Below are 24,460 nucleotides of genomic sequence, written 5' to 3' on the forward strand. Positions count from 1 at the left end.
CGTTTTTTGACGGTGGGACGTGGATCAAAGCCTGATCCATCTCCTGTGAAAGTATGGTGGATGTTGAATGTGTAAAAGCTATTTTACGGACCCATTAGGTGGCGACAGTGCTCTCCAGATTAGAGAAAGGCGAGGAAAAAAGAGAGAAGTCATGGGGAAACGGAAATCGCATCGGTATGCATCGATATGCATGAAGCATAACGTTAGCTGTGCCTGCAGCAGCCAATCTGCTGCCACAATTGAGCCCCTCCGTGTCCGCTGCGATAGCCCATCCGCATGATTAGTTGTGGTGTTGTTATTATTCTCAACTGGAAGCGATGGGAGCCGGTGACAAATACACGCGGAACGCTGTAAAAAAGCTGGATGTAGCACACTTTTCAGTGCAGAGCAAACTCAGCAGAGAGCCACCAGAGACACACCCACGGAGGAGGGGTTTGCAGTTGAGGGGGGGGGGGGGGGGGGGGCGCACGCAGGGCAGCATACAACACCGACCCAGACAGACCCAGACAGCAGGACAGGATTGGCAAACACAAGCTACAATATCTGATGCCCACCAGCAGTAAATCAAGACCAGCAAGAAGCTGCAACCAGCAGCGCACGCAGCTAAAAAATATTATTTTGCCAAACAAAATTCCTTTGTTTTCACTGTTTTATTGAAGGAAATTAGTTTTGAGGTGTCACATCAGAAAATATTAGCTTCAGAGTCAGTCATGTGCTTGAAATGCTTCATTTCACAAAAGGCTAATTATCTCAGCTTCTAGTTTGAAACGTCTCTTTTTGGTGAAATCAACCTATCTTCTCCGGCTCATAACTAAAGAACGGAAAATGATATCAATAAACTTTTTTTTGCAGATGATAGAAGAGAGTCTCATCGTTCTTTGGGCGTGTTCGGTGTTTACATAGTAATATCACACAATATTCTGTGGGCCTCGAGAAATCACTGAAAACGCTCTGAAACTCTGGCACTGGGAGCATCCGTTTTCCAAAAGTGGCTGGCACTCAATGAGTTAAGAGCAGACATGCAAAATTCCAATAATCGGCCAGTTAATCGGTCTACCTTCTGTTTTGTTTATCTGTTGACAACGGATAAACAAAACAGAAGTCTCGTTTTTAAAGAAAGAAATGGAAATGAGTGATTAATCACAAGTCCAGAGTCCAGACTGGCCCACTTTGGCCTGTTTTGTGGAAACCAGAATATTGAGCACATTTTCTCTCCAGGTGATTTCGTTTCTGAGGAAAAAGGAAGGCTTCATTGGTCTGGTGCTGAAACACATTGATGCCTCAGCCATGATGGACCTGCTGCTTCGCCTCATCAGCTGTGTGGAGCCTGCCCCCTTGAGGCAGGAGGTCCTCAATGTAAGCTGCTCTGTTTGTGTTTTTCTGCTTCCATAGAGTAAGGATTAGCCTTTAAAGACTAATGGAGTTTCTGTTGTCTTCTTCAAGTGGCTGAATGAGGAGAAGTTGATTCAGAGACTCACAGAGCTAATCCATACTGGCAAAGATGAGGAGGTGAGAAACCTTGGAGTTTTATTTAAGAACAGTAATTACAAAAATAATCCCCTTTCATACATGCAGCAGCAGCCACAAAAATGTTATAGAACTTTTCCTTCATGTGTTATGGGGGCAGGTCTTTCTCAGATGATGGTACTATTATTAGTACGGTAGTTATAGTAGTGAGGCCTTGATGTGAATTTTAATTTAGATTTTCTAATTCACCTGATTTTCTTTGCAGAGACAATCAAATGCGTCCCAAACGCTTTGTGACATCATCCGCCTTAGTCGAGACCAAGCCAATCAGATGCAGGAGAACGTGGAGGCTGACCCACTATTGGCTGTTTTAGAGTCGTAAGTTAAAATTTTCCTTTTGAAAGTAAATCTCACTCGAGACGCAGGAGTTGATGTACGTAACTATTGCTTGTGCCATTTAGGGTGAGTCTGTATTTAAAAAGCTGGCTTGGATGTTAGACAACATCTCTCCCACTAATTTCCAAACCTTACATCATCAATCTCAACAACGGCCAATTACAAAATTATAAATCAACAAATGCCACTTATTCATTTTACAAGTCTTAGCTGATGAAGGCTGTGATCAGGTATCTATCTGTCTGTGTGTTTCAGGCAGGAGAGTGTAGTTTGTTATGCCTCCATCGGCGATAGCCAAGCTGGAGGCATTATGATTTTGCGTTGTCCGTACGTCCAATGTACGTTAATGCGATGTCTGAGGAACACCCTTGATGGAATTTCATCATATTTGCCTCAAACGTCCACCTTAACTCAAGGATGAACTGATTAGATTTTGATGGTCAAAGTTCAAGGTCACTGTGACCTCACGAACGCCATTTCCAAGCTTGTTAACGCGATATCTGAGGAACACCTTGATGGAATTTCATCATATTTGCCTCACACGTCCACCTGAACTCAAGGATGAACTGATTTGATTTTGGTGGTCAAAGTTCAAGGTCACTGACCTCACGAACGCCATTTCCAAGCTGCTTAACGCGATATCTGAGGAACGCCTTGACGGAATTTCTTCCAATTCGGCTCAAACGTCGACTTGGACTCAAGGATGAACTGATTAGATTTTGGTGGTCAAAGGTTTTGGTGGTCAAAGGTCAAAGTTCAAGGTCACTGTGACCTCACGAACGCCATTTCCAAGCTTGCTATTGCGATATCTCAGGAATGCCTTGAGAGAATTTCTTCCAATTTGGCTCAAACGTCGACTTGGACTCAAGGATGAACTGATAAGATTTTCGTGGTCAAAGTAAGTTCAAGGTCACTGTGACCTCACGAACGCCATTTCCAAGCTCGTTAACGCGATATCTCAAGAATGCCTTGACGGAATTTCTTCCAATTTGGCTCAAACATTGACTTGGACTCAAGGATGAACTGATTAGATTTTGGTGGTCAAAGGTCAAGGTCACTGTGACTTTGTGAACACCATTTCCAAGCTCGTTAACGCAATATCTCAGGAACGCCTTGTTTTGACCTCACCAACGCCATTCTGTAGCTTGTTAATGCGATATCTCAGGAACGCTTTGACAGATTTTATTTTAATTTGGCTCAAACGTCCTTTTGGACTCAAGGATGAACTGATTACATTTTGGTGGTCAAATGTCAAGGGCTGGGTTTCCCAAAAGCTTCTTAGCGTTAAGAAGCTAATTTAACCCTTCTTAAGGCCCCCTTAAGAAGCAGACGCGTTTCCCAATAGCTTCTTTACGAAGGCATGCGTTTCCCAAAAGCTTCTTAGCGCTAAGAAGCTTCTTTGACCCTTCTTAAGGCTCCCGTAAGAAGCCAACGAAGCCAACGCGTTTCCCGATTGCTTCTTAGCCTAAAATTATCTTCCGTTAAGAAGGCTGCGTTTCCCAAAAGCTTCTTAGCTCTAAGATGGTCTTTCGTTAAGAAGGTTTTGTAAGAAGGGTCTGGGGCATTCTTAACACCTTCTTAATGACAAAACACTGGCAGATCCAGCCGCGTCATGCAAAAGGAGATACTTGTGTCCACTGTTCCTCTTGTGTTTTTCTCTTTTTCCTTTCTTTCATGCACCCTTTAGTGTTTAAAATTGGGGAACACTTGAAAATCTCCCCTGTATGTATGGTTACTTGTGTTTTAAATGTTTTACCGTAGTAGGCTATATTCCTCTAATCAGAATGGATTCCTTTTATAATAAGAATGTTGTGGATTTATATAGCACCTTTCACAGAACCCAAGGTCGCTTAAATTCTGTAGTGTTTCTCGCAATTTTGTTGTATGCTGTGTATATAAAGCAATTTGAACTGCAGTCCATGTCTGAAATAAATAATGTTTAATAGAAGAAGTTCTTGTTTAACATGACCACGATTAGGTTATTCTACAACAGTGTTTCTCAACCACTGGGTCGTGGCCCACTGGTGGGCTCAGAGTGCCATCTAGTGGGCCGCTCCAGTTAAGATGCTTCTTAACACATTCACTGCCAACAGTTTTTTTTTTACTGTAGGTAGCTTCTGCCAAGGTTTTTTTTGAGGATTCTGGCTCATCTTTCAAGAGCCGAGGATTATTTTCTCCTAGGAATTTGTGAACACAAAATATCTCAAAAGAACTAATAGAATGTGTGCTTTCTCTGTCTAAAAGAGTTAGTTTGTAGAGTTAAGGAGCGTTCACACCGAGATATTTATTTTTCGCTCTGTCGCTCAAGTCAACCCTTTGGAATCGCTCTGTCGCTCTGTTTAAATCGCTCATCAACATGCCCACGAATTGACGGACATGTGGGGGATATAACGTTACGCAATGTCATGCTGTTTGTCCACTACGAGCCACCGTCATTGTTTACAAGCTAAGCCTATCAGCGTGCTCCTAATGCGAGCTGCATACCGGTAGTACAGACTTCACTTCATGTCAGCTGTCAGCCTGTCAATGCGGTTTGTTGCCACACAATAAACCAGCGGTTTGTTCCAAGCCAGAGTGATCCTTGACTCGCTCTCACACGGCAGCCAATCAGCATTGAACAGCGAGCGACTGATGCCAGCGTATTTTCGCTCGAGTTGGAATATTTCATCTTGAGCGACGAGCGTATTTTCTCCCTATCGCTCTGTCTCTGCCGCTCGGACGCCCAGCGATTATTCTCCCAGGCGAATATACGCTCAATCGCTCGTTTGCATTGACTTTGTATGTAAACTCGACGCCAGCGACAAACTTTAATAGGTCGGTGTGAACGCACCTTTAGTAGTTATGTAGGCATTAGCAGTTGAATACAGCATGGTTTCAGTGTCTGAGAAGAAAAGCTGAGAAAAATGCATTTTTGTGAAATTCGATAGAACAGTCACTTTAACTATTTATTTTTGGCATCAGTGAGACATCAGACATCTAAACAATAGTTCTTTGAACAGTAATTTCCTCCATAACAGCACCCTCACCCCCCTCTCCTCCAAACTCCTCCCTCCGTGGGTGTGTCTCTGGTGGCTTTGCAGCGTTTGTCACAAGCAAATCTCTCCTGCCTGTCTGTGCTGCCTGGCTGCTGGCGGCCGCTCTTTGGGCGAGTCTGGATGGGGCTCGTTTTTCGGTTGTGAGCTCAGCTGGAATGAAGCTGCGTGCGATTCTGGGCTTTCTGCCGGTGTTTCAAAGTGTGTTTCACCCGTAATCTATTATGCAAATTTGCAATCCCCCACCGCCAGCTCCCTGCGCGAAAGCGAAAGCGTTTTCGCCAATTTATTTTCATGAGAATGGCTTCCTCACGCTGCTGTTTTTGCTTGGCTTCGTCTAGTCTGGAGAGCACTGTCGCCACTTAGTGGGTCGGTAAAATAGATTATACACATTCAATACCTCCCATATTTTTATAGGAGATGTAAAAGGGTTTGATCGACGTCCCACCGTCAAAAAAAAAGAAAAAAAAAATTTGACGAGATATCTCGTCCACGGCAGTCAACCGTTGGTTTCTGCTTGACGAGATATCTCGGCCACGGCAGTGAACGTGTTAAGAGCCTTTTTTTTCTTTCTTCTCTTCTGTTAACACATTGAGTGCCAAGGACGTCTGTGCACGTCCTAAAAAAAAGTAACGTTCAGTGCCAAGGACGTCTGTGCACGTCCTAAAATCATAATTCATATTATTCCATAATTCTGCTGTTCGTACCCAGCCAGTGAGCATGAATCCCTTCAAGGGATCACACGGCGCCACCTTAAACATCGTCACAGGAGCTGCTCCACCCACCTCAGATCCTTTACTTTGTACAGGAGACAGCGGAGAAAGCCGTGATGAAAGTGGAAACCGATGCATGCTTTCTGCCAGAGCCGTATATATTGCTCTGTCTACAGCGAGAGTGGGCTCGGCTGCATCCGCGCTCACAACTGAGCTCTTATGCTTCTATCTATCTCCACACGATTTCCTAGAAAGCCAGCATCCGAAGCCGAACGGGCCAAGCCTTTTCGTTCAGTCGCGTTTGCCAGCGCGCATCATTTCCTTGATGGGCGCTGGGATCTGTCCGGGGCAAAAACGGAGTCGAGAAAGCAAACTCTGTGCGTGTGGGAGGAGCCCGCAGCTCAGAGGTGGAGAGGGGGGGGGGGGGGAGAGGGGTGTGTGGCTGCACAGAAACCACACCACACGCCACCACATCAGAAAACACCAGCCAGAGTCAGTGAATGTGCTCGAAATTAGAGTGCAAAAGGTATTCATAAAAGGGGCTATATCTTGGAAAGTAAAAAAAAACGACAGAAAACCCTTGAAAGTGCACTTTTTTGAGAGGCTGTAATTTCATAATGGAACTGTCTAGAAACAAAATTTCTTCTTTGGAAGAAGCAGGAGTGTTCAATGTTTCATTAAAGTCCAGCCCCGTTAATATAGCCATAATAGAAAAAATTCTATAGCTGTTTTCAACTGAATGGAAGTGAATCTGGCACAGGCTCCAGACAATTTTACTGAAGCGCTGTGGCACTCAATGTGTTAAGAAGGTGTTTGGGAAACACTTCTTTGGAGCCTTCTTAACTCCTTAAGAAGCTTCTTAACTCCTTAAGAAGCTTCTTTGTTGGGAAACTCAGCCAAGGTCACTGTGACCTCACAAACACCATTTTCAAGCTTGTTAACGCAATATCTCAGTAACGCCTTGATGGAATTTCTTCACATTTGCCTCAAACTTCAAAGTCTGGACAGACATGGATGTCGACTGCTCACTTATTGGCGGATGCATATACCCTCTGTGAGGTCGTTCTAGTTTGTATTTCAGGTATGTCGTGTGTCTGTGTGTTTCAGGCAGGAGAGTGTACTTTCTTTCTATCTCAGGTATCTGTCTATGTGTTTCAGGCAGGAGAGTGTAGTTTATTTGTATCTCAGCAGGATTGGGTAGGTTACTTTTAAATAGGAATCCCTTAAAGTTACTTGTTACTTGTTAAAAATTGTACTTAGTAATGTAATCCGATTACCACTATTTAAAAGTAAAGTAGGGATTACTTTCAGTTACTTTTGGGTTACTTTTTTTTTTTTTCTAATCCTGGAATGTCCCACTGGGATACAAGATCTCTTCTTCCAGGGAGTCCTGGTCAAGAGTCCTGGCTAAAACCCTTATTTAACTAGATGAAGCATGTTTTACCATTGATAACCAGATAAGAATGTTTATACCAACATGAAGTTAAGGAGAATACAACAAGAGTTATTTTTAAGACCACTTTAATTTACGTTATGGGTATTTTTCATGATGTGGAGTGGAAGACGCAGCTTGTTGCTTTAATCTTGAAACACGACGTGAAATGCTGTAAGCACTTCTGCCCTGTTGACGTTGAGTGGAAACGTATCGGCTCCGATGCCGTACCGCAGCGCAGACGGACCGAACACGGACCTAGTGGAATGTAGGCGTGACCCAACTTGCTGCAGCTTTGCTCCGACATCCGTGAAAAATAGAAGCCTTGCGTATCTTTTTCGGAGAGCTCCGGATCGTCGGAGCTGGGATGGAGTAGACACGCAACGCAGCGGAGTAGGTGGGAGTTGACACAATGATTAGAGTGGAAACGTATCGGCTCCGAAGCCGTACCGCAGCGCAGACGGACCGAACGGAATTAGAGCTGTCGCGATTCCTCGAGTACCTCGAATAACTCGAATAATTAAATTGATCGAGGCCAAAATGATTCGCCTCGACACGGCATTTAGAGAGACTGTTTCTCACGGACGCTTACTGGTGTGGCACAGCGCTCTTCCTGTGTAAACACGTGAGGACACAGACAGACCAGAGAGCAGCTATAGCGACTAGCGAGCGGACCCCGCAAAATGGAACGAGGCGACGGAGAAAGCAGACAGGAGGAGCCGGGAAGGGAAGAACCAGGGCCGAAAAAGCGACCGAAACTGTCTAAAGTGTGGGATCATTTCACGCTGAAAAAGGACACGAACTCAGTGGTGTGCAAGTACTGTAAGACGATCCTTGCATATCACAACAGTACCTCGTCAATGCTTCAGCACCTGAACCGTAAACATCCAGTCTACGCATCCACCAGCGCATCTACGTCGAGCGGAGCAAGGTAACGTAACGTTAACTATACACAACGCTAATGTAAATGTATGCTAATGATTGCTACTTGATATTAAGACTAGTAGTAGTTGTGCTGCTGGCTTGCCACGTTGCCAATATGACTATTAGTAACTGCATTCACGCTGCATTTTTTTGATGTGGCTTGCCGTTTTCTGTGAGAAATACAAAGCTCAACCTAACGTTAACCTAACGTTAGCGGCTAATTTAACAGCGTTGTGTGTGTGTGTGTGTGTGTGTGTGTGTGTGTGATCACACTAGCCTGTTGGTGTGTGAGAGAGAGAGAGTGAGTGTGTGTGTGTGAGAGAGAAAGAGTGTGTATGTGGAGAATGTACATTTACACACCCTAGACCGGTCGACTCTTCTCATGATGATTGCAAACAACTATTTAATTGGTGCATTTTAGGCTCCAATTATTACACCACCTGACCTGTTATCTTGCTATCCTGATATTTGTGTCAATAATAGGCAACAGGTCTAGGGTGTGTAAATGCGCATTCTCCAGTTTTGTTATGAACTTACCTAATAAATATCAATATTAATTATTATTTCACCTCTTTTTCAGCGGATCACAGCGTACAATGGACAGCTTTATAAGGACGGGTCCATCATGTTCAAGTGAACAAGCAGCTGAGTTCAGCAATAGCATTTTGAATATGATTGTGACAGACATGCGCCCTCTGTCCATGGTGGAAGATAAAGGATTCAGAAAGATGATTTCGAGTTTCAACCCGAACTACACACTTCCCTCAAGGACCTTCTTCACGAATAAGATGGAGAAAAAGTATGAGGAGGTCAAAGGCAAGTTGATCGAGAGGCTTAAGACGCCAAACATGATGGCACTCACTACTGACATTTGGACAAGTGTAGCGACAGAGGCCTATATGGGGGTGACGTGTCACTTTCTGAGAGAGGATTGGGAAATGGAGTCCCACTGCCTTACAACCATGCCCCTTGAAGAGAGACACACGGGTGCACATATTGCAGAGTGGATTGAAGAGGTTATTGCCAAATTCGAAATTCCACCAGAGAAGATCAAAGCTGTTGTCCATGACAACGCGTCCAATGTCATATCAGCTGTGGCCATTCTGGGGAAAAAACATGGATGGGCATCAGTGCGATGTGCAGGTCACACCCTAAACTTGGTGGTGCAGGCTGGTCTCAAGAGCAACCCAGCTATCTCCAAGACTGTGGGTGCTTCAAGATCCCTTGTCGAACACTTCAAGAGAAGTGAACTGGCATGCACCAAGCTAAAGGCTAAGCAGAAGCAAATGGGCTCAGGGCACTCCAGTGATGAAAAAATGCTGGTGCAAGATGTAAGTACTCGCTGGAACTCTACTCATAAAATGTTATCCAGGCTGGTGGATCAAAGGTGGCCAGTGACTGCTACACTCTCCGACCCAGCAGTGACACAGAGAGGGAAGCACTACCTTGACCTCAAGAACGAACAGTGGGACCTGATTGGGGAGCTGAGCGAGGGCCTTCAGCCATTTGTTGGAGCTACCGAGTTTCTGAGTGGTGAAAAATATGTTACTATCTCTGTTCTTCCAAAGATGGTGCAAGGCCTTACGAAATCCATCAAGAGTATTGCTTTTGAGACTACACCAGTAAAGGCATTCCAGGCTCATGTGGTACAAGAGATCGCAACACGATGGGAAACAAACCAAGAACTATTTAAGTTTAACCCTCAATCGCCAAACACCATCCTGCTCGCTGCTGCTCTGGACCCCAGGTATAGAAAACTGAAGATCTTGCCTGATGACGTAGTCTTCAAGGTCCAAAGCACAGTGCAAACCATGGCACTTGCTGCCAAAAGGGAAGAAAGGGCTCCGCCCTCCAGCACAACACAAGAAGACGGCGACACAGGGGCACGTGCCACTGCCAAGGATGCACCATCCTTCCTCGATAACATACTGGGATCAGACTCCAGCACCAGTGATGAAGAGGATGAGCAGCAGCAGTTACACCAAGCTGTGCAGAAGGAGGTCTTGATGTATTTTGGAGAACGTGCCCTGGCCAAAAAGGAGGATCCGCTGTTATGGTGGAAAACAAACGCAGCACGGTATCCAACGCTGGCAATGCTGGCAAAGTCCCTCTTGTGCATTCCAGCAACATCTACGCCATCAGAGCGCCTGTTTTCTGCAGCAGGAATCATTGCATCAAAGCGCAGGGCAAGCCTCAGTGCTGAGCATGTCGATATGCTCACGTTTCTTCATTGCAACCACGCATTACTTTAAAAGGTTACACCAGAGAGTGTTGTGAGGGACTTGGATTTTTTTTTTCAATATTTTATATATAAAAAAATCAGCCCTCAAAGTCTTGGGACTTGACTTGGACTTGAGCTGAAGAAGACACTAGTTTAATACACACCAGTATGTGTAGAGACATTTATTTTTATTTATTTTATTTTTTAGGCACTGCTTAGCAAGGCAAGGCCCAGATTACGTCACCTCGCTCAAATGTACAAGTCTTTAACAGTGTCAAATTTTGATCTTGTTCAGGTACACTGTAGTGGTGAAGGGCTAAAGGAAGTAGGCAGTGAAGGAGAGAGGAAGTGAAGTGGTGAAGGGCTAAAGGAAGTAGGCAGTGAAGGAGAGAGGAAGTGAAGTGGTGAAGGGTTAAAGGAAGTAGGCAGTGAAGGAGAGAGGAAATGAAGTGGTGAAGGGTTAAAGGAAGTAGGCAGTGAAGGAGAGAGGAAGTGAAGTGGTGAAGGGTTAAAGGAAGTAGGCAGTGAAGGAGAGAGGAAGTGAAGTGGTGAAGGGTTAAAGGAAGTAGGCAGTGAAGGAGAGAGGAAGTGAAGTGGTGAAGGGTTAAAGGAAGTAGGCAGTGAAGGAGAGAGGAAGTGAAGTGGTGAAGGGTTAAAGGAAGTAGGCAGTGAAGGAGAGAGGAAGTGAAGTGGTGAAGGGTTAAAGGAAGTAGGCAGTGAAGGAGAGAGGAAGTGAAGTGGTGAAGGGCTAAAGGAAGTAGGCAGTGAAGGAGAGAGGAAGTGAAGGGTTAAAGGAAGTAGGCAGTGAAGGAGAGAGAGTGTTGTGAGGGACTTTCAATATTTTATATATAAAAGAATCAGCCCTCAAAGTCTTGGGACTTGACTTGGACTTGAGCTGAAGAAGACACTAGTTTAATACACACCAGTATGTGTAGAGACATTTATTTTTATTTATTTTATTTTTTAGGCACTGCTTAGCAAGGCAAGGCCCAGATTACGTCACCTCGCTCAATAATGACAGAAAAAAGAAAAAAAAGCACTGGTTGGGTTCATGTTAAAACTAAAGCAGTAAATATGTGCAATTACCTTGAGTTAATAAATACAGTTTTCTACAATTTAACTTGGTTGTGGTTTCCCCCTTTTTGCATGCAAGTTTGAAAGTGTTCCAATATAAACCACTAATGTGTGTACTCTTCCATTTTCCTTTGTTGTGAAGCTATCATACAGCGACCAGCGTGCTTGTGCACAGTTTACTGACATCACATTACAGGATTTCTGGGTCTTAAAGTTCAAATGTTTCAGTTATCTCCCGCTGCCATTTGGAAGCAGCAATGTGTGAAGTTGCCTCATGCAGCTGTAAGGTAAATGAACGATGTAAACTAGCTAGTAAGCCATTCATTCATATTATTTAACGGTTGCTGTACACTGGAAGAACTCAAACGTCAGGTTGAAAAGATGACACTGCCAGTTCTATGCAATTTAAAAATAAAAATGTTGTTTTTTCTAAGAAAGAAACTAATGTAGTTGTTTATTTGAAGAGATTTATCTTATTTTTTGGTGTATAGTTACGATAAGCCTTTGAAAACACAAAAAAGGGTTCTTATCCGATTACTCGATTAATCGATGGATTATTCGGTAGAATACTCGATTACTAAAAGAATCGATAGTTGCAGCTCTAAGTGGAATGTGGCCGTATAAGTGAAAGTAAAAACCTCTCGCCCCATGCAGACTAGTCTAGAGCAGCGTTTGTCAGCACGGGTGTTGGCGGAGAAATTCAATGCAGATTTTCCACTGCCTGGCAGCTCGTAAGGTTCAGCTGACAGTCCCACACACAAGCGCCTTCCACATGTGGAAGACGCTTGATCTGTCTAAACACTGAGCGAACGTAAAAGTGAAATGCTTGTTATATTTCCATGAGGTGAATGCACTCGTGGGAGGAGAATGTCATCTGTCATCATGAATGCTGCCTGCACCTGCTGCTGTTGCTCCGCCTCGCTCGTCCTCGTCACAGTCAGTCACTGGCACCAGGCTACACCGTTTTTAGTTGTTATTTTGTAAAATTAATGAAGAGGCAAGGGCGAATGTAATCCCGCCTGTAACGCCGTTACTATACCCCTCTTACTGTAATCTAGATTACACATCTTAAAATGTACTGTGACAGATTACAGTTACCGTTTTTTTGTAATCAGATTACGTAACGGCGTTACATGTAATCCGTTACTCCCCAACCCTGTATCTCAGGTATCTGTCTGTCTGTGTTTCAGGCAGGAGAGTGAAGTTTCTTTGTATGTCAGGTATCTCTGTGTGTTTCAGGCAGGAGAGTGTAGTTTGTTTGTATCTCAGGTATGTGTCTATATGTGTGTTTCAGGCAAGAGAGTGTTTGTATCACAGGTATCTGTGTATTTCAGGCAGGAGTGTGTAGTTTGTTTGTATCTTAGGTATGTGTCTGTGTGTTTCAGGCAGGAGAGTGTTTGTTTTTATCTCAGGTATGTGTCTGTTTCAGGCAGGAGAGTGTAGTTTGTTGTATCCGGTATCATCTTTCTGTGTGTTTCAGGCAGGAGAGTGTAGTTTGTTTCTATCTCAGGTATCTGTCTGTGGGTTTCAGGCAGGAGAGTTTAGTTTGTTTCTATCTCTGGTATCTGTCTGTGTTTCAGACAAGATAGTGTAGGTTGTTTGTATCTCAGGTATGTGTCTATATGTGTGTTTCAGGCAGTAGAGTGTAGTTTGTTTGTATCTCAGGTATCTGTCTGTGTATTTCAGGCAGGAGTGTGTACCGTAGTTTGTTTGTATGTTAGGTATGTGTCTGTGTTTCAGGCAGGAGAGTGTTTGTTTATCTCTCAGGTATGTGTCTCTGTTTCAGGCAGGAGAGTGTAGTTTGTTGTATCAGGTGTCATCTTTCTGTGTGTTTCAGGCAGGAGAGTGTAGTTTGTTTCTATCTCAGGTATCTTGTGTGTTTCAGGCAGGATAGTGTAGTTTGTTTCTATCTCAGGTATCTGTCTGTGGGTTTCAGGCAGGAGAGTGTAGTTTGTTTCTATCTCAGGTATCTGTCTGTGTTTCAGACAAGAGAGTGTAGGTTGTTTGTATCTCAGGTATGTGTCTATATGTGTGTTTCAGGCAGTAGAGTGTAGTTTGTTTGTATCTCAGGGATCTGTCTGTGTGTGTTTCAGGCAGGAGAGTGTAGTTTGTTTGTATCTCAGGGATCTGTCTGTGTGTGTTTCAGGCAGGAGAGTGTAGTTTGTTTGTACAGTATTTCAGATATCTGTCTGTGTGTTTCAGACAAGAGAGTGTAGGTTGTTTGTATCTTAGGTATGTGTTAGGGCTGCTGCGATTTGCGATCAAATCGTAAATTGACGATTGAAGGGAGTGATCGCCAATTGGTTTTTCTACAGCGATATTTAAGGTGATTTTAACTCATTCTAGGGCTGTTCGATTTTGCCTAAAAATAAAATTGACGATTTTTTCTCTCAAAACTCGATTTTGATTTTTTTTATACTATTATACTTCTCTAAACATTTGTTGCCCTGCAGAGCTCTTTTTCCCCAATTTTTTTCCATAAGTGACAATTTACGCTTTTACTCTGAAGGCAGAACAACCCAACTTCCTGTTTTAGCCTAACTTGCTATGCCTAACTTCCTGGCTGTTGCTTGCTAACCTGCAGTCACTTGACACTGGTGGATTTGATCGAGCACTCGGTGCTCTGTTGGAGGGATACTCTTGGTTCGATTACTCTTGCCTGTAGCGTGTGCCTCCGTGACATAATTATATAATTATATTAGCAGTATCTAAGCGACCACCCGCGCTCGGAGTTATAATAATAATAAATATAGCCGCAAGCGGCAATGGCAGGGGTTCAAGCCTTGCGCAAATTGAACAACGAATAGTCCTTGAGGCAAATTTGTAGAGCACGTTCAGGTGAACATGTGGAAAAAAGTTGTTTGAAAATTTGGAGTAACATCCTGCGAGTTACAAACGGGTGTGAAGTTACGCCCATTTTGTGTTGGACCACGCCCACTTTTTACATCTGCGGCGCCCCCTTGTGGTCAAATTGTGAAATAGCATGTCAGAAATGTCATTCCAGATGAGGCTGAGAAGTTTGCAACCGATTATGCGAATGGACTTGATTTACTGTTATTACATGCTTACACCATCGACCCCGTCCACTTTCACCAATGATGACAAAACTTCTGATTTTGACTAGGACATCCTCCTTGATATATCTGCCAAGTTTCGCGATCATTGAACAAACAGGTGCGGAGTTACGGCCTTTTTTGTGTTAGCCACGCCCATTTCTGGCATTTATGGTGCCCCCTTTTGGTCAAATTGCACAAAATTGTGCAATTTGGTCATGGTCTGGGATGGTCTCCGGAGATCTCCAACAAGTTTCGTGAAGATTCGTTAATCCATCATGAAGTTATGACAATTTAGCTGAGAGGCCACTCCCTTTCACAACTTTAACGATTAATATCTCCGAAAGGAAAGTAGATTTCAAAAGTTTCAAAAGAAGCGGTGACCATGACAAACTGCTAAAACAAAGAGAATCTTTCTGGATCCACACGTTACAAACATTGGCACCAAAAGGACTGAATGATGAACTGCTATTTAACATGTTCCTGTGATCCCTGTTTACATTGTATTTTCTATTTTTCTACTATATATTTTAAATATTTTCCATTCCTCCTCAAGGAGCCAAGGAGCTTAAACCTTACATGTGTGGGCTGGGCACAGAACAGTCAGGTTTTTTCATCGTAATCCCTGCCTACTGTGTCCTTTTCCACACGTGTATGAAATACTATGGATTATTTAGAGAAGTCTCTGTGTTCTCCCCTAAATTTATCATCTATTTATCTCTTGTTATTATTCATTTTTTTCGCTTGGTTACTGTGAAGCTCACTCTGTGTATAGACTATCTGCGTGCAGGTTCCCCCTTTAATTTTTCACTGCGGGGTCCCTGTTTCCCAGGATTTAATTGAAGACAGTCTGGCCTAAACTAACCACTGTACCATTATGCCTTTTTGTCTATTTATTATCATTGTCTTTCTGTCTAATTCCCTGTGAAGCTTCACCTTGTTGATTCACACACTGAAGTGTATTTGTAAAATGTTTATTTGTACAGATCACTCGATCAGTGTTGTACCTTTTAGGTAATTGACTCGTCTTGTCAGAGCTGAACGCCAGTCTCCGTGGGGAGCTTGGATTGGCTACAACGAAACTGCCAGCCCCTATTTAAGATGGTTTTCTCACCTCTGTTAAATGTTTGTTTGAAAAAGGTCGGTGACCGAAACGTCACAGTAAAACAAATTTGATTGCAACTTCACAGTGTGCGGGACTTTTTTTCACTTAAAAGTTTCAAAAGGCCAATTTGTAGAGCTTGCTCCAGAGATGCTTCCTGGCGATTTTGGTGGAAATCTGTCAAACGATCTACGAGCCGATCTCGAAAATGTGTTTTCCAAACTTTTCAAAATATCTCAAAAATTTTCCAGACGGACCTTAACTCATTGAGTGCCAATGACGACAGTTGTCGTCAATTCGAATACTAACGTAGAGTGCCAAAGACGACGATTGTCGTCAATTGCGTTTTTTGACGGTGGGACGTGGATCAAAGCCTAATATATCTCCTGTAAAATTTTGGGGCATGTTGAATGTGTGTAACCTATTTTACCGACCCATTAGGTGGCGACAGTGCTCTCCAGATTAGAGGAAGGTCCGAAAACAGCAGGAAAAACGCCTGTGATCAAAGAGAAACCGCTCATGCTGCAGCCAGAACCATATAGATGGCTCTGACTTGCAGCTGCATGTTGGCTGCGAACAGCAGTCAATCCGCGCACACAACTGAGCTCCTCTGCCTCTGTCTGTCTGTCTGCATAGTTTCTTCACACGATTAGCCGCCAGAAAGGCAGCACCCGACGCCGAAGGGCCAAACCTTTCCCTGCAGTGCGGTTTGGCATTTCCTTGTCGCACTGGGAGCCGCCCGGCGCACAAAAACGAAGCACTCCGAACATAGACTGGGTGCGTGAGGCTGTGTAGTGTGGGGAGGAGTTTGCAGCTGAGGGGGGGAGAGGGGGGTGGGGCACGCAGGCACCACACAACTACACCACGTCACTACATCAGAAAATATTATCTTAGACTCAGTGAATGTGCTTGAAATGCTGCATTTCACAAAAGGCGGAATAACTCCGCTTCTAATTTGAAAAGTGTCTTTTTGCTCAAAACAGCCTATCTTCTCCGGCTCATAACTAAAGAACGGAAAATGGGATCAATAAACTTTTTTTTGCAGATGATAGAAGAGAGTCTCATCGTTCTTTGTGCGTGTTCTGTGTTTACCTAGTAATATCACACAATATTCTGTGGGCCTCGAGAAATCACTGAAAACGCTCTGAAACTCTGGCACTGGGAGCGTCCATTCTCCAAAAGTGGCTGGCACTCAATGAGTTAAGGGTCCTTGAGGGAAATTTGTAGAGCAGGTTCACCTGAACATCTGGAACAAATAAGTTTGAAAATCCAACAAAGGGTGTGGAAGTTATGGCCTTTAACGTAAAACCTTTAATTATAGCGCCACCTTCAGGCCGATTCGAAAAATATTTCTTGAGCAGAAACCAGCCACGAATATCTGTCATTATGCCAAATTTCAGGTCTCAGGCATTTACCAACTCACGGGAATTTGCGTCGGGGCAGATGAACAAGAACGGGAATAATAAACCGGCACAAAAACAATAGGGTTTCAGCCTCTTCAGGGCTTGAACCCCTAATAAACTTTATTTATATAGCACAATTCAAACATAAGATGCCATTCAAAGTGCTTTACAGAAAGATAAAACAGTTGCATAAAGATAAAACAGTAAAATAAACATTTGAATAAATATCTGTACTAGAATAACACAGTCACAACAGGTATGCGGGGAACTGCGATAGCAGCAGTTAGGAGGAAATTAAGACAGGGTCAGTACTGGTAACGTTACTTACAGCCAAGAAGCAGAAGTTACTCGATGGCCTCATGTGTTGTTTTGTTGTTATATGAGCTATAAAGGCAACATTTCAGCGTCTGGTGATAACATCTGTGTTCGTGTCCGCGTGTGTGTGTTGTGGTAATCGTTATCTTGCACAGCCCGCAGTGCAACACGCTGCTCAGTGCTCACACTGTGCTTTTTGGAGGTGTTGAAATATAAATAAGTTCATTGCTGCTGTCTTTATTAGCCAGCAGTAGTCACAGCCTCCAGAGAGACTTTACAGCGGGGAGAAGGGATGAGTAAGCAGCACGCGTAGATGAGAGAGAGCCGCCCCGCCGTAATGTAATTACCCTAGTTAAAGTGTAAATCGATTTTACGATTCAAAATCGATTTATCGAGCAGCCCTAACTAATTCTCTATCATAAGATGTTATAAAACAAATCTCTAGAAGCTGCGCCCTACTGTACACTTAAAGATATGTTTCTGGCAGAGCTGTTAATCAGCGCGAGTGAGGGGGGAACGCTGTGCTTAACGTTACCCAGCACTCGAGTTACAAAAATAATCTCTAGAAGTTGTGCCCTACTGTACATGAAAGGTTTCTGACAGAGCTCCGTAAAAACCAGCACGAGTGAGGGGGAAAGCTAGCCTGGTAAACCAGCCAGGCTAGGGAAATGCATCTGCTCTCTCATCTTCCTCTCCAGTTTCTTTGCAGCACCGTCAAGTCAGCCAGAATGTAAAAGTATGTCTTCCGCTGCGGGCTTTCACGTTAACATTAATATACATTTTGAGTAATGCTTTAGACAAGTTTCACTCCATATGTAATCGTAACACATCACAACCAGTATTGTTGATGTGCTATTTTATGGAGGTTCCTCATAGTTAAGGCTATGAGTTATTTAAGTTTATTTTGCACTGTGTGCTTTTATTTTTAAGGCTAGAAACGGAAGTGGTTGTGTTATTTGCCGCACTCTGTGTGACGCGAGGTTAGATCTCATTCCAACTTTTCTCCAACCTCCTTGTTGTTACTTTCTATGATGAAGACTCAGAGTGCAACAGTTACTTTACCTTACAGCCTGTGGTAAATCATGCAAAATGAACATGGAAAAGTAGACTGCAGAAAAAAGTCATGGAGTTCAGCAAGAGTGAGGCCAATGGAGGGAGGCGGCTTCAGAACGCATGGGGTCGGTCTCGAGTCTTTTCGCATATAAATGCATAATCTACATTTATTATTCTTCTACAGGCTGCATTCAATAATACATTAATATATTATCGTGGTCTGATTGTCTATCGCCAATCTCTAATGGCCACGATTGGACGATATGAAAATAGGGACGATTGAGCAGCCCTAATATATGTGTTTCAGGCAGTAGAGTGTAGTTTTTGTATCTCAGGTATCTGTGTGTTTCAGGCAGGAGAGTGTACCGGTAGTTTGTTTGTATCTCAGGTATCTATCTGTGTGTTTCAGGCAGTAGAGTGTAGTTTTTGTATCTCAGGTATCTGTCTGTGTGTTTCAGGCAGTAGAGTGTAGTTTGTTTGTATCTCAGGCATCTGTCTATGTGTGTTTCAGGCAGTAGAGTGTAGTTTGTTTGTACAGTATTTCCGATATCTGTGTGTTTCAGACAAGAGAGTGTAGTTTGTTTCTATCAGGTATCTGTCTGTGTTTCAGACAAGAGAGTGTAGGTTGTTTGTATCTCAGGTATGTGTCTATATGTGTGTTTCAGGCAGTAGAGTGTAGTTTGTTTGTATCTCAGGTATCTGTGTGTGTTTCAGGCAGTAGAGTGTAGTTTGTTTGTACAGTATTTCAGATATCTGTCTGTGTGTTTCAGACAAGAGAGTGTAGGTTGTTTGTATCTTAGGTATGTGTCTATATGTGTTAGGGCTGCTGTGATTTGTGATTAAATCGTAAATTAATAATGTATATCGCGATCTGATTGTCTATCGGCAATCTCTAATGGCCACGATTGGACGATATGAAAATAGGGACGATTGAGCAGCTCTAATATGTGTGTTTCAGGCAGGAGAGTGTAGTTTTTGTATCTCAGGTATCTGTCTGTGTGTTTCAGGCAGGAGAGTGTAGTTTGTTTGTATCTCAGGTATGTTTCTGTGTGTTTCAGGAGAGTGTAGTTTGGTTGTATCTCAGGTATGTGTCTGTGTGTTTCAGGCAGGAGAGTGTACTTTGTTTGTATCTCAGGTATGTGTCTGTTTCAGGCAGGAGAGTGTAGCGGGGCTCCTGAAGACCATGTTTGAGGGAGAGAGGAGCGAGGCCTCCATCGTTAACGGAACTCAAGTGCTACTTACCTTACTGGAGACCAGGAGGTCTGGGTGAGTCAAACATTAAACATTTTTATTCATTTTATTTAGTAGTTTATTTAGGCACAATGCAGTGAACATAACATTACGCTTCACAAGGTTTGAGTTTGGGGATATTGCTAATTTCCATCCCTAGCCCCTAGTTGTATTTTTAAAGAGAACCAAAATGTCTTAAGCGTAGACAAGACAAGACATGACGAGACAAAAAAAGAAAGAAAAATATATCTAATTCATTTGTTGTTTTACCCCGTAATCAGTCAATCTTAAAATAAGCTATAATATAAAGAGTTCTTGACTTTTGAGTTAAATATTTTATTATCCTTAAAGCCTGTGACACACCAAGCCGATTCGTCCGCAACGGACATGTTTTCTGCCGTTTCTTTTTTACATGTTTGGGACAGGCAAATGTCTCAAACATAGACTGATATCACAGGATCTTGTATGTTGTGAAGAGTGCAATGTACATGGCTATATAATTTGTAAAAAGTGTAAAGAGAAATATTGTATTAAAGGAACACTCCGCCCATTTTCAACCAGCTTTGTATCATTAGAACATCAGTAGTATATCAGAAAACTGTAAACGGTTTTGAAGTCTGTCATTTAATTTGACAGTTATTGAGTGTTAAAGTGTGGACCAGTGACATCACTGGTCCACACTAACTCAAATTAATAACTCATTAACTCAAATCAACTCTCAATAACTGTCAAACTATTCATCATTCATCTAGTTTGACAGTTATTGAGAGTTGATTTGAGTTAATGAGTTATTAATTTGAGTTAGTGTGGACCAGTGATGTCACTGGTCCACACTTTAACACTCAATAACTGTCAAATTAAATGACAGACTTCAAAACAGTTTACAGTTTTCTGATATACTACTGATGTTCTAATGATACAAAGATGGTTGAAAATGGGCGGAGTGTTCCTTTAAGTGATACATAGAGATAGTCTAGATTATGGCGTTGTTCTAACACAGAGAGACATTCAGTTAATATGGCGTTATTCTTCTAACACAGAAACATTCAGTTAGTTATTCTTCTTACACAGAAACATTCAGTTAATATGGTGGTCTTCTAACACCAGAGAGAAACATTTCAAAAGGTGTCATTCAATCCCACAGTGACTGTTAAGGGTGTTACTAAACCTTCAATTTGTGAATGTGATCAACCTTTTGGACATTCTGTTTCTTATCTATTAGGTATCGTATCAGTATCGAGTATCGTATCAGTATCGAGTATCCTGATACTAAACTTGGTATCGGTATCGAAATAAACATTTTGGTATCGTGACAACACTAGGGCACACAAAACGCTCTGCTCATTTTCCAACTTTATCTCACCTGATAATTCCAAAACACTGATCTTTTCACGATGACGTGCCCTTTGGGAAAGTCCATTGAGCCTCTCGCTGCATGATAGCACCCATTTAGTGCGGGTTTCTCCTTATTTTTCCGCCTCCTCCTCTTCCTTACAGCAAAAGACCAGACAAGGGCTGACATACTGTAAGCCAGTGCCATTTGCAACTTTTTATCAGACATATTCTCGTTTGGAAGTAGCTACATTATGAATTATTTTCTATTTAATAATTCATGAATCAGGTCTCATGCAGGTGCAGAACGTACTGTGCTAGTTGCCCGTCGGCTGTCGTGTTTGCGGTGTGTTCAAATGCAACTTTTTTGGCCCCGAGACGGCAGATGTGAGGTGACGTATCGGTCGGCATCTAGTTGCCGCTAGTCCTTTCAAGTGTTTTCGGTGTGTCAGGGCCTTAAAGGAGCAGAGCTTTTTAGTATGGAGGGATACTGTTTCTGGCGAACCTGTGCTGTTTTTCTGGGCGTATCTCCTTGGTACAGTATATAGCACAGAATCAGGTGACATGCGAACGTTGAACTGACTGGGGGGGAGTGGGGCTTGAAGGACTACATTGCTTGGCGGAACGCGGAAGAACGATTGTATTGCATTTTGTTGTTGCTCAAAGCTTACCAGGTAGGCTATATGTAGCACCCATTTTATAAAAGCAATGAACCCTTTGAGGCTGTGATTTACAGTGATTTTACAGCTAAGAGGTGTTTAGAACAGTGGTTCTCAACCTGGGGGTTGGGACGCCCCCGGGGGGGGGGGGGGGGGGGGTCGCGGGATGGTTGTAAAAAATAAAATAAAAACACAATGATGATTAGGGATGGGTATCGTTAAGGAATTAACGATACTAGTACTCTTATCGATACTGCTTATCGATCGGGTACTTTAACGGTACTCTTATCGGTACTTTTTGCTATTTTTAAGAGAAAAACCCCCCAAAACAAATGGGACTGGTTGTTGTCGGTTCTTTTTGTTATTTTTAAGAGGAGAAAGGGGGGGGAAAGAGACAAATTAACCTGGTCACAGTTAGGTGGCACTCATTTATCCTTTCCTCAGTCATTCTCCCACTAGCTGCCATGGTGAAGGGGTTTGTGCTTGGACCAGCAGTAGAAGGAGGAGGGGTGGGGGTGGGAGTAGGACTGGGCTGGTTCATTGTAGCTGCAGGCTCAGCTTTAACAAAAAAGAAGTTGCAAAATTTGAATGGGTGCGTTTTTATTATTAATTTAAATATCCTAAAATATCGTTCTACCACACTGTGCCAATAGCAACATTCAGCTAGGGAAAGCATAATAAAAATAAAGTAAGACAGTCTGCTGTACTTACCCCCAAATCACTAAATAAAAATCCCCCCCTGCTCTGAAAGTAAAATTTCTGAACGACAACTGAGATGATGACCATCACCTGACGATTGATATCAGACTGTATTTATGATGATTAACACACCCAAACAGCGGATAAATATTTACTACTCTCGTCTTAATCATTACCACATTCACATAGTTACCTGATGAGGTAGACTGGGTAACGCAACCGTGGCATCATTGACAGGAGATGATGGAGGGCGAGCTAGCTTGTCAAAAACTGTGCATTTCTCCGTTTGAATGTGATGCACTTTGGCTAAGTGTTTAGACAAATTGCTCGTGTTTCCACCTTTACTAGCGAAGGTTTTATTGCACTTGTGACAACGTGAATTGTCACCATCGACTCGAGTGAAGTAAAACCACACTTTAGATTGCGTTGTTCTTTCAGCCATTCTTAACACATTGAATGCCAGCCATGTTTTCATTCCTGTAGGTAAGTTGTGCCAGGGGTGTTTTTGACGATTCTGGCTCATTTTAGAACAGCCGAGGATTCTTTTCTGTTAAGAATTCATGAACATCAATCATCTAAAAATAACTAATAGAATGTGTGCTTTCTCTGTCTAAAAGAGTTAGTTTGCAGAGTTAGTAGTTATGTAGATATTAGCCGTTGAGTACAGCATGGTTTCAGCGTCTGGAAATTTATTCAGAGATAAATGGCTTTTTGTGAAACAGTCACTTTAACCATTCATTTTTGGCATCAGTAAGACCGTCAGACATTCTAAACAATAGTTTTGAACAGTAATTTCCTCCATAACAACAGGAAACACCCCTCTCATTCAAACTCCTCCCTCCGTGTGTCTTCTCCTCCTTCCTCCTAACAGCGGGCGTGTCAGAAGCGCGTTGCTGCTGCCTGCCTGCCTGTCTGCCTGTCGGGCAAGACGAGTCTGAAATGGATTACTGTAAAATCGCGTCGCCATTTCCTTGAATGGCTGGCTTGCTCCCGCGGTGTGTGTGTGTGTGTGTGTGTGTGTGTGTGTGTGTGTGTGTGTGTGTGTGTGTGTGTGTGTGTGTGTGTGTGTGTGTGTGTGTGTGTGTGTGTGTGTGTGTTCGCGCGTTGCTGCGCGGCTCTGGGGGGAAGGGATCTCTGTCCGTTCTGTGTGTGTGTGTCCGGGCTTCTGACTGTAAAATCGCCAAGCCATTTCCGCGGGAGGCGGCTGCTTTTGTGGCTTTTGGGTCCCGTGGCTGTGACTTCTCTCGGTCTCTGTCGCCACTTAGTGGTCGGTAAAATAGATTACACACATGCTCTTGCTCCAAATAGTTATCTCGAAGATGTAAAAGGGGTTGATTGATGTCCCACCGTCAAAAAAAAAAAATCTTTATGTAAGACGAGTTAGTCCGTCCTTGGCACTTAAGCGCTGGATTATGTAAGACGAGTTAGGTCGTCTATGGCACTTAATGAGTTAACGTGTGCTGTGCTCAGTTGCATGTCTCTTGTCTATCTGCCTGCCTGCCTTCCTTGTTCCCTGCATGTGTGGTGTGTGTGCTGTAAGGCACGCCCAGCAGCCCCTCCCCTCTCTCAGTCCTCACTCCACTCCTCTCATCTCGGCTGCACTGGCAGCAGCTGTGTCTCTCGGAGAGCGCAACGCGGAAAAGATTATCCCTTTTCTTGTTAGGAAATCGCAAAAAACACATCATATGCCTGTGTTACGGAGTTGGTGAACCGTTAACGTGAAAGCTTATTGATCCTCCGGTATCCCGAAATACGGCCCCGGGGCCCGTTCGGTACCGTGTTTATTTGTATGTTTCAATTCTGTGTCCGGCCACAGCCACAGCTGTTTCGAGGGCTGAAACTTTCAGGTGGTGTAAAGGGCACCAGTGTGGGTGACCTGACAGAGCTGCATTTTTGAATTAGGCTAATTAGCTAATGATGTGATGTCATCAGTGATGATGTCAAAAGTGATGCCATAAGGGGGCGCACAAACACACACAGTTGAATTCTTTATTTGCTTCCACAAATTATATTAAAATTACAGGGAATCAAATATAACGGGTTAGACATTTCATGGGCACCTAAGGGTACACATAGTAGTCTAGTAGGAACGGGGGGTCCCCGCGCACCCGAAAGATATATTTTTCTAACATAGATTTTTGTACTCCTCAAGGTGTCTAATAAACAAATTGTGTTGTTACCCCGTTGAAATAGTGTCCCATGGGTCCGTTTGGCGGCCATCTTTGCGGGCATATTGCGATGTCTGATGAAAATGGATAAGGGTCATAACTTTTGAACTAGACGTCATACAGAGACAAATGACACCACTTTTCTGTATGATTTCTGCATGAGGAATTGATTGAGAGGGTTGTTTTA

At 43.2% G+C, this 24,460-nt stretch overlaps 1 protein-coding gene across 4 annotated transcripts in view; it reads left to right on the plus strand.

Annotated features, from left to right (window-relative positions):
* LOC310772427 (serine/threonine-protein phosphatase 6 regulatory subunit 2-like) overlaps positions 1-24,460 on the plus strand; it is a 146,514-nt gene that overhangs the window by 75,171 nt on the left and 46,883 nt on the right. For 3 of the 4 annotated variants that reach the window (XM_083632237.1, XM_083632238.1, XM_083632240.1), the window contains 4 exons: positions 1,219-1,356; positions 1,444-1,509; positions 1,733-1,845; positions 19,338-19,451. In XM_083632237.1, the coding sequence (XP_083488363.1) occupies positions 1,219-1,356; positions 1,444-1,509; positions 1,733-1,845; positions 19,338-19,451 (431 nt within the window). The remainder of the gene's footprint in view (positions 1-1,218; positions 1,357-1,443; positions 1,510-1,732; positions 1,846-19,337; positions 19,452-24,460) is intronic. The other variant, XM_083632239.1, reaches the window with a different exon arrangement.

Source organism: Poromitra crassiceps (assembly GCF_964638095.1).
Source record: "Poromitra crassiceps genome assembly, chromosome: 2".
NCBI lineage: Eukaryota > Metazoa > Chordata > Actinopteri > Beryciformes > Melamphaidae > Poromitra > Poromitra crassiceps.